General features: G+C 38.4%; 1 protein-coding gene across 1 annotated transcript in view; it reads left to right on the top strand.

The window, feature by feature from the left end:
• The first annotated feature begins 9,623 nt into the window (after positions 1-9,623).
• Positions 9,624-17,314, top strand: part of tmem168a (transmembrane protein 168a) — a 28,005-nt gene continuing 20,314 nt past the window's right edge. The window contains exons 1-4 of the mRNA XM_033989903.2: positions 9,624-9,709; positions 10,238-11,191; positions 11,730-12,005; positions 15,817-15,959. Of these exons, the coding sequence (XP_033845794.1) occupies positions 10,355-11,191; positions 11,730-12,005; positions 15,817-15,959 (1,256 nt within the window). The 5' untranslated portion in view covers positions 9,624-9,709; positions 10,238-10,354. The remainder of the gene's footprint in view (positions 9,710-10,237; positions 11,192-11,729; positions 12,006-15,816; positions 15,960-17,314) is intronic.

Below are 17,314 nucleotides of genomic sequence, written 5' to 3'. Positions count from 1 at the left end.
ATTTGATTTCAGTTCTAATCTCAAAATCCAGTGCTGCAATATCTCAAACGCAATAATCTTCATCAAACAGAATAAATAATATGACACAATTTTGTTCAAATCGAGATAAATCCTGCCTCCCATTTTTGCCCTCTCCTCTGACTCACACCTCGCTCAGTCATCACACTTTGAATGATCTGAAGAACAGCCAGTGTTTTCTGTGAAGCTTTGTGTAACACTCACAAACGAGAGGCAGGGACCCATGGGTGCCAAAGAGCTGCGAGTGCTTCTGACCCGGTTTGACTTTAGACTTTGTGTGAGGGTTTAAGGACACACTCATCTGGTATCTGCAAAAGAAAATATCTGAAAGTTCACACAGTTTGAAGGTATAACTTACATTCAATTAACTACGAGCTTATAGTCAGACAGATACAAATGAATGAGGTTTAGTTAATAGTCATAACCAGCTGCACACAGGAGGATTTAGTACACTTTTAAAACAGATTTTCAACATTACAAGTCCCCTGGAGTAGCTCTAATCCAAGGGGTGAGAAGGGGCATTAGCTTCAACATCTTTGCTCTAGATTGTCTCTTTGGTTGCTATAATACGCACGATTGAAATTCCAAATCTGGAACTCGGCTTCAAATTCTCCCCTATAACTGCTAGCCTCAATGAGCTTCATTTGACTGGACTCGCATGCTATGGTTGATGTCACACTCCCTTACTTCACTTCTCTATACAGTCTGTTGGGGTAAATATCATTCTGTTATGAATACAGGTAGCAGCTCCAAAACCTCAAATCGTTAGAATCCATAATGTTTGATATTAATTATTGTTGCTTGCATTCAAATTTACAACTGTCAGAACAGCCAGACAGAAAATGCAGTGAACACAAACATAAAGGTTTGTGCTAACACTTTCATCGATCATCATCAATGACTGTAACGGGTTCTGTACCCCCAGAACCCACGATGCCGCCTCATGTGTGTTTGTTTTGATCCTGACATGTTCAGTTACAGGTAGTACATGGGACACTTTAATAGTCTTGTATTTTCAAGAGTGATTTGTATAGCAAATCACTCTTGAAAATGAAAAGTGTATGGGGTTGCTGTCCTTACAAGAGTGAGACAAACAAGATACAGTGACTATGCACAGTTACAAAATCAAAGATCCATGGTTGTGACTAGAACCAACAACTTTAAGTGTTGAAACTTGTTTGGTGTAATGTGGGTAATTATCATCCTAAACTGTTTAAACTGTAGCTGTTGGTTTCACATTGGTTTCTCTGCCCACACTCTAAAGTTTAACTCATGTCAGCAGTGCCTTACCAATTACACTATCAGAACTACAAGAAATGTCCTATAGACACAAATATAAAGAAGCGGAACAATAGCGACTTGCACAGTTTGGTGACTCCTGCTGATTTCTTTATAAATATCTGCTCAAACAATCAGTTTGAGTTGTGTACACTAAGAAGAACACAGAATGCTGAGTAAAAGATCATTGCTTAGAAAGAGAAGATTTCCAAGTTCTGTTTTTGTGTCCTTAGGCAAGACACTTCACCCAACTTGCATATATGAATCTGGTGTGAGTGTGTGTGTGTGTGAGAGAGAGACAGTGAGTGTGAGAGAGTGAGTGAGCAAGTGAATGGTGGTAGATGGAGAGGACAAAACTTCACTTTTGTCTGTGTTTTCCTGATTTGGCTCTAGTCCAGTTTAGCCCAATTTGATGGCTATAGTGGCAATACCAGTTCAAAACCAAAAAAGTGGGAAGAAAAATGTAAGTTTGCTCTGGCATTTGCTTAGAGACAGAAAGTAGCAGTCCTCCGTGTGACCTTTACTTGCATAATCCTTTTCCCCCTCCTTAAATTACCTAACATTTCATGATGTTTTTCTGCATCCCTCTCCTCCTGTCTCTGTTATCTAGGCTGGAGTCAGTGGATTTTTGGCTGCCAGACCAGCCAACAGATGCTGATTTGTTAAACCTGAGAAAGCACAGCAAGACTTCAGAGCGCCGCCCCTGTTGCTTGGCACTTTTCCCTGTACAAGTCCACTTTGTGTCGGTGCGGTGGAGCTGCAGATAAGAGAGGAGGATAAAGAATTGAACGGATTTCAGCCTCAGATCCATGTGCATCCGGGAGAAGCCTGGGGAGAAGCCTGGGCAGCGATCACACTCAACAAACTGCTGACTAATCCTGGACAATTACAAGACATGGACATAAGAGGCATTGCCAAAAGTCAAATACTTCATTTATGAGATTATGTCATCATGGGGCGACAGTAGCTCAGTTGGTAGAGTATTTGTCCACTGATCCCACTCTCAATATAAACATCATTGATCAAACGGTCAGATCCACTGACTCACAGGTTGGTGGTGTGATTCCACCTCCCACAAATGAATACTGTTGTTGCGTCCTTGGGCAAGACATTTAACCCACCTCGCCCCAGTGTCTGTGTGTGAATGGGTGAGTGGCTTTGAGTGCCTTGAAGTGCTATATAAAAATGTAAACATTTTGCTAATAATAGGAAAATGTGTATACAACCATGTAAAAAAAATCAATCAATAAATAAATACACTAGAAAAAAAGACATAAATACACTACAAGAAATACATAAACTAAAGCAAAATAAAGTTTTCTGTTTGTAGACGCCATCTTGACAACTTTTTTTTGTTTTGTTTTTTTGAATTGCTTGTTGAATAGAGTGCTTTTGTTGAATCTATAGCAACACTTAACTTCAGTCAAGTCCTGTTTTCTATTGCATCACCAATCTCTAATATCATTTGAGAAATTCTGCTTTAGAGCATAACCAAGAATATATGACCTTTTCTTTAACGTGCAAGCTTATTATATTAAGGGGACAAAACAGAGACCAAAATGTTTTGTTTTGTTTTTTTTCTCCATTATGTTTATAGTCATCTTTAGGAGTATGCATAGTACTACTCACTAACACTACTATCTAATTCAAAAGGGCATACCCTGTTGGCACAATTAATGAATCAAACTTCTCATAGTCACAGCCCAGTGGGAGTAAAATGGCGCCTTATTAAAAAGTCATTGTCATGTCGCTTGATGATCCCAGCCAAAGAACTAAATGAGATTGGCGATGCCCCACTGCTCTCCACTGGTTGTTTTATTCAAAGATCACAGAGAATAGAAGCTTTGTGCTCTCAGGTGAATGTAATGGCAATGAGAAATACCAATATACAGACTGATCATTTGAACTCAGTCAAGTATTTGTACTGCGTCTTCTATTCTTTGGGGTTTCAGACAGGGTGTTCAGCTGTTGGAAAGTTTCAAATGTCTGCTGGTTGATAATTGAAAAAGTCCACTTACTTGGGGTGGTGGAACCTAACAAATTAAGAGTATCATAGCAACCATTGAGCCAACCTGGAGTGAGGCTGTTAAAGGTAATGCCCCTTCCCATCCACACCACTGGTTTATCAGAGAGTGGGTGCTTAGCAATGCTGTCAATCAAACCTGTTGCTAACGCTAGCAGGGCAGATCTTGAGGAAAGAGGGCGCCTGATTTGCCTATCATTAATATTCATCTCTTGTTTTACGGACACAATAGTGAAATAAAAAAAACAGGATTAACCACCAGTGTGCGTTAATACAAACATTTTGAGACCAAAATGACTTAACCTGAGTTACAGAGGGGCAACAGATTTTGGAGTCGATGGAGCTGGAAGCGCCCATGCTCACTTCCTAGTTGGAACACAGCGGGAAGTGGGTTAGCTATCTCCATTTATATATACAGTCTATGATCATATCTACCGCAATGGCCTTGAGTGATGACTGAATACAGCATTTTGTTTTTGGTCATGCTATAAGTAACCAATAGCAGAATTATCATGTACCTGAAAACAGTGTGCACTTTGGGTTGAGGGGAAAAAAAGAAAAATTATGCATATATTATGCCAAAATCCCTTTTCATCCCACCCCCAACATGAAGGAAGGTCCCATGTGTGATGTGTCCCGTGTTGACAGGGGATAAAAGAGTGGGATAGTGGTTTGAATTGATCCTTGTAAAATGATATAGTGTCCTAGCAGATGAGCCACTGTCCTTGTCACATCCAGATGGGTTGCCTTTTAAGCTGGAAGTGAATTTGAGCTCTCGATTCCTCTTCCTTTCAACATTAATCAGAAAAAAGGGGGATTTATTTTTACATTCTGGCAACGAACACCTCCTTTTCCCATCTAAGTCCAAGAGAAAGGTCTCAAGCCGTTATGAATATTGATATAAGGTACACAGGAAAAGCACAGCATATTATCTTTTGCGTTTTTGTGGCATCAGTTAGGATTCTTCTATCATCTTTGATATCGTGGAGTGTCATGGTTTTATTTATTTTTTATTTTCATTTTCTGACAAAAGAATGTCTCTGAGGGTAATGCAAAAGTCTATTTCTGTGCTTATACACCAATCATGCATACGATTTTGAATCAGTAATAAAAAAAGTACATTGAAATTGTATTGTACTTAGAGGACACAAAATTGCTCAATCATTTCTAAACCGTCAACCTTAAACATACAAATACACATACAAAGAAGTCCTGACTTGGATTCCTGACAGGTTGCCTGAGTGGTATGCAGAGAGCAAATGTCTCGAGTGTGGTGTTTCTTGAATTAATAATCTCAACCATGAACTATTATTGCAGACACAGCAGACTGGCAGAGACATGGCTCAAGAGCAGACATGGCTGTGGTTGTAGAGGCCATAACCACCCCTCATTCACGTACCACAGAGGCACATAGGCAGGGTAGGGAAGAGTGTCTTACTTCTTTACTTCTTTTTTTTTTTTTTTTTTATCCAAAAAGCAGTTTTGACCCCCTCAGCATTGGTGAAATATATCATATGGGGATATAAAATGACCGACCCGACAATTTTTTAAATAAAATGGGCAATGTGAAAATGTCCAACGCTTACTGAGTCAACAGCATCTCTTAGAAGTAGACCCTTACGGGAGAGGAAACAGGCAAATCTTTGCATATACTCACAAAATTCATCATTATTGTATTTGAGCTAATACAATATTGACTGCATACAAGCCAAAATAACTACAGACAAAAAGTATAAGGATTTTAAAATGGACAGTAGGAGAATGTGGAGAGAAGGGTCACAACAATGTACACTTGTATACTTTAATCCCTGCTCTAATGAGCAAGAGATGGGCAACAAAGTTCTTAGTAATTGTCAACTCCTTTTTTTGTTTTCATCAATGGAAATGTTGGACTGTTGAGTTATAAGAGTTGCCTGAATGTAATTTCTATTGTAAAACAACTCAGCTCAAAAATCTTAAATTCAGATTGAGTAATGCAGATCTCAGTAGATTGGTTGTAACGTACTGTAGGGAAATACTTAGTATTCAGGTGGTCTTCTACGTTACACTATAGTCTGCAATAGGCCTTTGCCAAACACTCTTTTCTCTCCTCTGTCCTCTCTCTCAACTCATTACCTTTCTTCCAACTCAAGTCAATGCCTTTTTTACCCTTATCCAAAATTCATTTCAGCCTTGATGGATATACTAAGGAGCTTTGGGTTTTGATTTGGGCCGGTGATGCTGTCTGCCACTCTGAACATCGCATTGATTTCTGTGAAGATGAAACTGTGATTGAACAGCGCTCTAGTGGCAGCCTGGGCCTCACGTGTGTCAGTAGCAGCACTGTTCTAGCATATAAAACAGTCTATCACCTGACTGTGCACTGACAAGGAAGCCAGGCGTTCCTTCACACCCCACTAACACTGTGCTAAACCAAATACTATGCTTTTATTTTTAGAGACTTAATTCACCTGTTATTCTGCTTTGTTGGTTGCACACTTCAAATCTGTACTTCAGTTAAAGCATTGTTACTTCAGATTATTAATGTAAAGGTCTACAGTTGCTTCAATAACTTTTTAATGAAATTGGTCTTCTCTGAGGAGTTTTCAGTGTTCAAATACTATAACCTAAACCTTCTACTGTAACTTCAAATTAAATCAGATGTTAAATACAGACAGTTGGTCTTATTAGTTTTGCTGAATACTTTTTATATATATATATATGTACTTTTAAGGTATTTTTTTTATATTACCCTTTTCCACCTTCAAGGCACTTAAAGCACTTTACCTCAAGGACCCACTCATACATTCCCTCACACATTCATACACTACCACCAACCTGTGGGTCAGTGGACCGCTCAACCAGTGATGTTTATGTCAAGAGTGGGATTTGAACCGCCAGCCTTCAGATAAATGCACAAACACTCAACTATCAACTGAGCTCCCTACTTGAGTGATATAATTTGATGGTAGTCTTTTTTTGCTTATATACCCACTTTGCAGGGGTGGCACCAGACATTTTTGGTTGGAGGAACGATTGGGATGCTAAGTTCTTTAATGGGAGTGTTAATTTAGAGCTTTTTATGGACACCTGCCCCTACCATGTTTTTTGTTTCAGTCACTGTTTTAAACCAGTTTTAATGTAGTTAGCCCCTGTAGTGATTTATAAAACCTAAGACAGATTTTTTTTTTTATTGTAGTCTCATTTTGAACCTTCTGTTCACCTTGGTTCTTCCACTTCCACTAGGTGCTTCTAGCTTTTAGAAATTATACTTTTTAGATGCTTTGTTAAACCCAAAAACTGTACTTATACTTTGCAAATACACAGACTAATTCACTAAGTAGGTGATGTCCTTATGTCCTTAAAATGTTTCTATTGGGTTAGAGCAGCACAAAGCACACAAAAGGCACAGCGCCCTTTGTGTAATGAAGCAAAAAGCACAGGGATGTGGTTAAAAATATAAACTGGCCTGTCTTTAGATTAAAATGACTTTGTGAATGCTGTAATGCTGTTTTGTACTGCATAAACCTTCCCTCTGCTACACGTTGCACTTAACAAAATACACTTGAATGAAAGCAAATTATTTTTTCTTAATTTTAATCACTTTTTTGACTTTTGGAACTTCCAGCCAAAATTGGTGTTCCTGCTGGCACCCAAAGAGACTATTACTGTGGGTTTGCATAATGCTGTTTTTAATACTTTATAAAGGGCAAGGTTCTACTGATGGATGGGGTTGCATGGTACTTTTTAAGTTATTACTGTAAATGCAAAAATATATCAGAGTAACTTTTTGGTGGAGGGTAACTCTCTAAAAATGTTATTGGCTTGCCCAGAATGTTCCACAGTTAGATGTTAAACTTAATATCTAGACAAGCAGGTGGTGTTATAAGGCCAAGGTATAGATCAGATCCATGGAGAGGCGCGACTACTTACAGTAAGAATGCATGTTTTCAAGGTACGTTTGAGAAAATTAAATAAATAAATAAATGTCTGTGTAATCCCTCAGTTGTCCAGGTATGATCCTTTTTGAGTAAAATAAAATTTTTATTCTGTCAACTGGACAAAAGAGAGTTTACAGTGAAGACATTTTCAAATTGCTGGTGGACACTGCCTTATATCTATCTAAAGGGAGGAGCTAACTACACTGAAACTAACACACCTATTTGTTTATAGCTTTTTATTTATTTTTTTTAGCTTTTGTTCGCTAGGTCTATTGAACTGCATCAAATCTGAACCATGCCTAAGTCACAATTTGCAACCTTTCATATAGATATAAAGCAGTGTCCGCCTGACCAGAATGGAAGAAGCGGCTTTATTCTAAATCTTTTTGTCCAGTTAATACAATTGAATTTTCCTTTTAATATAATTGAATAAATGCTAGATTTATTCAGTTTCCCCAAACAGAAAAGTCAACAGTGCCACTGTTTTTCTTCTTAATGTGTTATGGTTAGATCAGTTGTCTTGATATGTCTGTGGGAATGGTTTGTGGAGTGTGGGTGTGTCTGAATGAGAGTGACTTTTGCATTATTCACCAGAACCTGTCTCCTTCTCTCTCCTGAATCCTCGCCAGTGTTTTGCCGCTGTCCTCATCTAACCTCTGCAATATGACCATCCCATTGGATTCTCAGCATCCTTTTTCGTCCTTCTGCATCTGCACGTTCTTGTAGTCTCGACCTTGAAGTGGCACAATATGAATTTGAACAATTCATGAACTCTGGTATCACGCCACTCACTGATGCCCTTTCACTTACAAATCAATTTCAGCTACTTCAGACATGAACAGTACATTTTAGAAAAAACATTTGACTGCAGAGTTGTTCAATTACGCACGAGAACAGTGTCAAAGCTATAATTAGGTAGAACTGGGATATGTTGCATTACAATGATCAAAAATAAATTATGGTGGAATGAGTTAAAGAACAAATTAGGACAAACCCCAGTGTCCCCTCTCTCATAATCAACCACAGCCATCTCTTTATTAGCAAGCATTTGTTCAACTACAGAGTGGGCACTGGCCAATTCATCACTGAGGGATTAGTCAGGCCTCTCCACATGAAATGAGAATCTGTGGTTATGGTCAGAATTAGAGGCATACACAGTTCACAAATCTTTTTGGCAAGATAAGACATTTATAAATTATGAGAATAAAAATATTAGCAATGATGAAGATGCTGCATATGAAATTAACGTATTTAATGTAATTTATATACAAATATATCAAATTATTTACACTTATATGCTGGATCAAAATCTAATGTTGTGCTTTTATTTACATTACCGTTATTTTCTTGTTGTTTTCAGAATTTGTATTTTAGAGATACAATGACTGATTTAAAAGTAGAAAATAGTGATGATATAAACTATGGAGATGCATTATGGTTTATATAAAGATAAACAATTTTCATTGACATTTAATTGAGATCCTATACAGTAGCACTGTCCAAAAACTGCATAGTGAGAAGAGAAGGAGGCTAAAGAACAGTTTGTTCTCATGTTGTGCTTTCTGTGAACATCAAAGCTGCATACTGAGAAACACACTGTAAAAACTGAAATATAAGTCTGCAGTAGGAGAATATGCCCTCCAGTCATGCAGAGACTATCTATTGCAGGGGCGTCACACACATTTTCACCGAGGGCCACATGAGCAAAATGGCTGCCCTCAAAGGGCCAGATGTAAAATAAATATAACTACTTTTTAACTTGTTAATTAACTGTTTCTGTATTTATTACTTATTCAAGTTACAAATATTGCATATGCATTTGCCTAGATGTAAAAATTTGTCTGTGTAACTGTGTATCTCTCTTAAATTACACTTTAAGACCATCAAACCTTTTAATTTACCCTATCGAGGGCTACAAAAAATGAATGGCCGTGATTTTGACACATGTGTTCTATTGGTTCTATTTCATGCGAATACCACAGGCTATTTGACATTAACAAAGCTTATTTTTCACTGCAAACTGGACTTTGCAGAACCTATAGGTGTACAGGTATATCTTGGTCTTCAAGTCAATAATGGAAGACCTATAGGAATATAATTATGTGTTTTAAAATGAATTGGTTATGGAGATACCGATGTATACAGTTCCTTGAGTTGTCTTTAACACCTTTTTTCCTCTCATATCAGTTTGACTAGGCTGATTGTAAGGAACCAATTAATGCAATGGGCTAGCCTCCTCTATAGTAATCTAACAGGCTACTGAACCAATTGTCAATTTGAATAACATTAACAATGTTAACAATGTCGATAATAAATAAATTATTAAACAATGCAAAGATTAGATTGCCTCATATCCCTGCGCTCTCAGAGTGGGAAACCAGTATCGCGTATCACGTAATATGAGCCATGTCAGACACCGTAGTGTGATACCCGGAAGCGGAGCTGCTGTCATCGTCCAAACAAGAAAAATGTAAGCTATATTTTATCCTCAAAACGCAATAACGTGTATATCTTTATAGAGTCTGCGACAGATTATGTCTGCATATGTTGCTGCGTTTTAGAAATGCGTTGACTTGATCTGCAATGCGTCGTTTTGTAAGTATTAGTGAGCTAACTGGCTAGTGAGTTAGCAAACTTTCGGCTGCTGCCGTGCCACATAGTCAAAGTTTACAGTCGACTGTCTCAAGGAGCTGATTTACTCAAGTAACAGCCATTGGTTTTGATCCACATTGACGATGTGCTTTCGAAAATTACGCTAAAGCATTTAGCGTTTTAAATGAGAGTTGTGTATATTGAGATTTAATCAAAAGTGTGTGTTACAGCGTAGTGTTGATGTAAATAGCACATACAAGTAAGCCAATGTCATCATCATTGCTTTTGTACATGTTATATGTGGATAGATACATGTTATAAATAGTATTGCATGTGCTTAAGTGAAGGTACTTTAACATGTGGGTGTATTTATAATGAATGGCAATGTTCTCTATTTTATTTTTAGGGGTTGATGTCATAATCTTTCATATTGGTCTTGAAGAGAATCTGGACATGGTGACTTCTCCCAGAGTTCACTGACACAGTCGACAGCTGAACTTTTCAGTTTGACCAAAAGTGTGTCATGGCTCGAGAGGAAGAAGAAGAAGAGCTGACTCCAGCTGAAACTCCTAAAGAGGTGGATGTCTTCACCTCTGTACGATGCCTGGGTTACCTCTCCAGTATCAACCTTCTAGTGGCAGTGTGCGTGGGCATGTATGTGCGATGGGAGGTCACCAGCGAGCCTATGATTTTGGTCATCTTCATCCTAGGACTATTTGTAATGGGAATAGCCAGCATCTTTTATTACTATTTTGCAATGGAAAAAGCCAGCCTCAGTTTGTTCCATTTATGGGGTGGCTTTCTACTTGGCCTTCTGTGCTTCCTCAATAGCCCTGCATTGGATTCAAACGTAAAGGAAATTGTAGCAAACTATTTACTTTTAGCCTGTGTTGTAATGAAGGCTGCATGGGCATTGACCGAGCGAATATGTAACTCTGTGCATTACAAACCCGCCTTACTCACATCAGCTGAATTTTTAGAACTCCTGGGATTTGCCATTGCAAGCACCACGATGCTACTCCAAAAATCTGCAGCTATAATCGGTTTGGTGGTTGCTCTGGGAGCTCTCATCGTGGACTTAAGGATGAAGGCACTGCTAGCCTTACCCAATCTGGTCACTTTTGCCTTGATTACCTCCTTAGTTTTCTTTCATGCCTTGGACATTGCTGCCAACCCATTTGCCTTGGGATGCTATTTGGGCAGGCAGCTGTGTGAGCCCGTGCTTGACGTGTATTTCAGTGGTTTGGGGCCGTGCGAACGCTGGATGCCGGTGTTGTCGTTGGGGAAAGTGTGGAGGCTTCTCTCTCTGTTGCCTCTCAGTATCATTGAGATATACTACTTTGTCCTGGCTGCATTAAAGGTATGTTTAGAAATTATGTTTTGTAACGATATGTATGAATAGACTACTCCAACCAACCCATGATAATACACCTTAAAAATGAATTAAAATAAAGTGGTATTGTAAAGTAGTCATAGTCCAGTGTCAAAAGTGTGTAGAGGAAATACTATGTAGGGCATATTCAAGCGTATTTGGTGATGAGTATGTCTTGATTTTGATTTTCAATAATGATACAATAAGATGAATTAAATGCAATTTTAATCAAATTATACAATTAGTAAAATATTAATTTACTTCCCTACTAGGTTTGTAGCCTCAATCCATAGTTGGTTAAAATATTCATGTTGGCATGATGGCAAAATTACATGTTTTTTTATTTATTTTTTTAATCTGAATTACTTTTCACTGCATTGCTCAGTGGTGGGGCTATTACGTTTGTGTTTCTTATGTCTCAAAATAGATTTGAACCATAATCAATATTTTTAATAATGAGCCAGTGTCTGGAATCTGGGCTATTTTAAGATTGTGATAAATGACTGTTTGATTTCTCCTTTGGCAGCTGGGTGACTTGGAGCAGTGGTATCTGGTCATCCCTGGGTTCTGCCTCTTTGGACTGTTCTGGTCCATCTGTCATATTATTCTGGTCATCACAATCTGGGGCTTCCACACCAAACTCAGTGACTGCCAGAAGGCCTGGAGGGCACAGAGAACCGGGACAAGGAGCCTGGACCAAGTCATGGCTTCCAGAGGCATTCGACATTTCTGCCTCATATCAGAGCGACTGGTCTTCTTCACCATATTGTCCACCGTCATACTAGGAGCTGTGTCCTGGCAGGTAAGGCCCAATACTTATTGGTGACATATTGAGAACTTTTCACCATTCAAAAGAGATAATATCCTGTTTAAATTGTTCATTGCTGTGGCAGCTGTGCTCTGGCTGCGGTGATATCCACACTCAAAATCTTCTTACCAGATTTCTAGAGTTATAATATCATTATTAATGGTGTGTAAACAGAACAGTCGTATGCAAGTACTCTGATCTCTTGTCGATTATGCTCCATCAGATTACCCACATCAAATTTTCTGGTTTGCTTGTCATGTATATAATCCAGGTCCAGAAATGTGATGATAATCACATTTTATTGTGGATGTAAATTTAGCCATGATGAAACCCATGGATTGCCATGAATCCTAAATTGTAGTTCCGTGTTGTAGTTCCTTGAAGTTATACAACCAAACTGAATAGACCACAATAAAGTGACTTCAATTATATTGTCCATCTAGGCTTGTCACCATAACACATTTGAAGTGTAATATATTGCTGAAGTAAATATAGATTCACACAATAACCCAAGAGCAAATTTAAACCACAGAAACACTATTCTAAATCTACCATATTGTTTAAAACAAGAACTGCAATAAATAAATTGCAGAACGAAACACTTAAGTACTTAGTTTGCATCTGTAATGAGTCATAGAAGCTATTGGCTCAACAGGGTCAAATCTTATCGTAAAGAAAAAAAAAAGACCTCATCAGTGGGAGTAGAGTAAGGTTGAAAATAGCCATTTGTAATTGATTAGATGTATGGTAAAAATGTATAAAAGCCAAAAGTAAAATATGTCAACTGGACAAAAACTTGTAGAAGTAAAGAGGTTTTGCTGCTCATCCAAGCCACTTCTTCAGTTCTGGTCAGATTGCTGGTGGACACTGCCTTATATCTATCTGAAGGGAGAAGCTAACTACACTGAAACTGGAACCTGCTATTGTTTACAGTTTCTGTATGTAGGGCAGGTCTATTGAGCTACACCAAGTGTGCACTCTGCCTGAGTCATACTTAGCATATGGGGGCTTTCACACCTATTGGCATCCTGGCTAGCTCTATTCTTCTTTGTTTCCTTTGTTTGCTTTGGGTCTGAGGATGGAGTTATAGATGGGAGAAAAAATATGTCTAAGGCCCCTCTTCTCTGGCTAAGATCTGTTTCTCACTATCTTCAAAGGAGTGTTTTTGGCTTTAAGATGGAGATGTACAGCGAACTGGGGTCTGGAGGAGCTCTCACGACGGTGTTGGTTCATCCTTTTATGGAGTGGCTGTTTAGTTTCTCCATTGTAATATTCACTGTCCTCTTCACTACACTGAATGGAGTAGACCACCTCTTTGTTTATGGCTCGGGGTTTTGTCCTTTGGGTGAACCAGTTTCTGATTTAAAGTGTTTGTAGGTTTGAAATAAACCAGAATTTCATACTGTCTGAAAATTCTCTGATGCATTTCTGGCACACCAGCTGTGTAAGGAATGGTAACACCTTTCCTTCTAGGTTCAGATTCCTTGTTGTCCTGTTTTTTTAGCTCTCTTAGACCTATTAATGGCCCATTTTGGATATCCACAAGCCGAGAGGGCTTTCTCCAAGTGTTGTTCCTCCTTCACTTTTCCCTCTGTGTTTGAGAGGACCATTTGAGCCCTGTGTTGTAGTGTATGGATAACTCCGAATTTGTGCTGCAGTGGATGGTGTGAATCAAACAGCAGGAATCAAATTGGAGATGCTTGACTTTGCTCACAAATTTAGCTGTGTTCTCAAGGTGGTGCTCCGTGTTGCCCACCAGAAGAGCCAGGATGGTCTTCAGATATTTGGCCACATTGTATGTGATGGAGTCTGTTCTACATACAATTGGTCTGAGGGGTACTTCTTTGTGGATTTTTGGGAGGCCATAAATGCAAGGAATGGAGTAATCAGGATAGACTCTGCTTACAGAAGCTGGAGAAGAAATACAAATTACAGTCTATGATTTTCTTCTTATGCCCTACCTACTAGTAGGGTCTTGTTTTCATAGGTGTAGTAATTCATAGGTGGTGGTGTCACTGAGGAGGCTGTTCACCTTTACCACGTAGACAGATGAGTTCAGGATCTTGGTGCATCTCCCTTTGTCAGCTGGCAAAATGTTGATGCTTTGGTTCTTTTCTAGAGCAGTGATATCCTTCCTTTCCTCTGATGTTATGTTGAAGGGATGAGGTTTGGTGCTGCTCAGTGCAGCTGTTGCTTTCAGTTTAAGGTCTCCAGCTTCCGTCTCTGTAAGCTTATTGTTGCAGTTAATGGCAGTTTCTGCTGCTGCAAGGCAGTCCACTGTGGGGATCTGGTTAGCTGTTATAGAGAAGTTCAGTCCTTTGGAAAGTACCTATTTCTCTGTCTGGGTGAGCTCATGGTAATAATAATAATAATAATAATAATAATAATAATAATAATAATAATAATGTTATTATTATTAACATATTCCCTCATAGTTGTTTTACCAATATTTCCTCCTCCCAGTGCCATATCAAGTGATGTAGGCAACCATGGAATGTCAGTCAGTATTAGACAGCCTAAGTGGTTTTGTCAATGCCATCACTGTGGATCAATCTGCATTGTATATTTTGTTGCTCTTTAAACCCAGGTGCTTCAGCTTATAATGCGGAACTGATTTCATTAGCACTTTATTATCTCAGTCTACCTGTGAAAGGGGAAGCAATAACTTATTCAACCTTATTAGGCACTTGCCTTGTAAGAGTCTCATGGGCCAATGTTCTAATTTCAATCTTCCCATTGTTGGTGCGGCTCGTGAAAGTGCTTGAATGAGAGCGATTGCTACTGACTACTGGCTTAACAGAATGCATGGAACTGTCTTTGCCTTTAGTTTATCTAGATGCATCTTATTTATGAACATAGACAACTTGAAGACCGGTATGTTCATAATACAATCTCTGTTGTACTGTAAAAGCCAAAACATCTGGGAGCGCACAAAATACATTTTTTTTTCCACTGAAGTGAGCCTGAATTATTCATTTGAATGGCCATAAGCGCAATCTCCCCACCAGATAACAAGCTGCCCTTTGTAGTGCCTTTTTTAGATCTTCAAATCTTTATAAATTAGGCTTGTGTTTTCTGTACCTATCCTACATTAATTATTATGTAGAACTTATTATTTGCTGGACCTGCTTACTAACACTTTCCAGTGTTCTTTCTTCAACTGTATCAGCCATAATTCTGAAATACTAATTGGTACTAAAACTAGTATAAAAGTAGATATCTTTTTCTGAATAGTTTTCAAATAATTTTCATATATATATATCTATCTTTTTTTTCCCAAATCAAATCAAAGTGTATATAGTGTGTCAAGCTTTTTCCTTCAAACAAGTTTGAAATAGTTGTAAAAAGATATATTTACATTTGTGAAATGTCTTTTGTGGTACCAGTTTTACATACATTTTGCATTGTATTTATTAACTTTTACGTTTCCAAAGACCTTTCTGCTGTATACCCAGCACAGTAGCCCTAGTGTATATTAGAGAGTCCCATTATGCTATTGTTAGTGTATACATCTTGGTAGTTTGTTGCTATGTAAACTATACACGCAAAAACCCAGTTTGTTATAAGCGATGACCCCTGCAGTTAATATTCAGTTGTGAACACTGGTTTTGTGTTTGGACTGCTTGGTGCTTGTGTCTCCATTTAGTCTGGTCCTGTCATGTTTTGTCTGCTGATAATAACACTGTGTCAGTCCTGCATTGTGAAACTGTCTTCAGAGTGTCGCTACCAATTAGCTGTCTATGGTTTCTCCTGCTCAGATTACAACTGCAGCATAAAAGTGACTCTAATCCTTTCCTTTCCACAGCAGTCCAATGGGCTCTTCCTCAGTGCTCTGCTGGTGGTGCTGCCTCTGGAATCGCTGACTCATGCCTTATTTTACGAACTGGGAAGCAGTTTGGGAGGAACCTGCGTTGGCTACGCTCTGGTTGTGCCAACAGCGTACTGCAGGTAATGTGAATGACTATTTAAAGGCCTTCGTGTAAGTTTTCTGGTGCATAGTTCAGCACTTGCTTTGCCTACAATGTTTTACAGGCATCAAACTTGTGAGAAGCCATTGTGAAGGGCAGAAGAAGTGCCTTCACCAATTATGAGTTTATTTATATAGCACATTTAAAGTGGCTAATTTCTTAGTTTTTGTCAGCAGATGAACTGCAGTATACTGCACAGCCTGTAAGCGCTGCAGGGAGCCCTGTTCCAGCCCCATGTACACAGAATTACAATATTCTAGACTCCATGTTACAAATGTGTGCATTGCGTTTTCAAAATCTGCCTGTGGAAGGTAGGGCTGTACTTTAGCAAGGAGCCTCAACTGGATGAAGCTGAACTTTATGACAGAGCTAATGTGCTTGTTCAATTTGAACATGGGCCACAATCACCCCAAGATTCCTCATTGCAGGGTGACAATAAGAGTACAGAGGACCAATCATCTTGTCATCCCCAAGTAGTGGGTTAGTTTGGCCAAACACCACAATCTCAGTTTTAGTTTGATTTTAAGTTTTAAGTAATAAATGTTAATTTAATAAGCAATAATTGTAATAATGATTAAAATTTGGTTAATTGCACAGCCCTAAAAATGACTCAATAATGCAGTAATGGGCAGCTTTCTTATTAAAACTGTATTAAAAGTGTGTATTTATAAAGTGCTAATTTATGAGCAAATGAGGCCACCCTAATGCAAAAAGTAGATATTTTTCTTTTTACTTCTGGCATGGAAATTGAGACATTTTAACATAAACATTGAATATTCAAAATGATGTGGTTGTGTTATAAAAAGTAATATTTCAGTGAGATGGCACAGTATAAAAAAGTGCCTGGAGTGATCACACGCCTGTCGGACTTGAGCGCTTCACAATATTTCTTCTAGTATTTCTATCTATATGTGCAGACTTTTATGCCTTGTCTAGTGAGGTGCATGTTTAAGTAGCGAAGAAAGCGAGTCCCTTGTACAACGAACCAAATATTATTTTCCACTCTCCTTAACAAATGAGGCTCATCTGAATGATGGTTGTGAGGCATGGATGAATACAGATGGTCTTTCAGAAGTCTTTAATGATCTGTATGGGGCAACTGAGATCCAAAACTTTTACTACTGTAATAAAGACTCCACAAAGTTGGACTAAAGTTAAGCCCTCAAGCTATTCTCATAGATGATTTTAGAAGACTTTAATTGAGTTGTTTTTGAACCAGGCTATGGTCCTTATAAGAAAAATGATACAATAACAGAAGTGAGTTAGCTGACTTGTTTGTTTGGTATTTATATGTAAAAAGGCAGATTCAAATCATGATACACACGTTTAATCAGT

This window comes from Periophthalmus magnuspinnatus, chromosome 23, assembly GCF_009829125.3.
Source record: "Periophthalmus magnuspinnatus isolate fPerMag1 chromosome 23, fPerMag1.2.pri, whole genome shotgun sequence".
NCBI classification, from domain to species: domain Eukaryota; kingdom Metazoa; phylum Chordata; class Actinopteri; order Gobiiformes; family Gobiidae; genus Periophthalmus; species Periophthalmus magnuspinnatus.
This window is presented reverse-complemented; position numbering and strand designations above follow the sequence as displayed.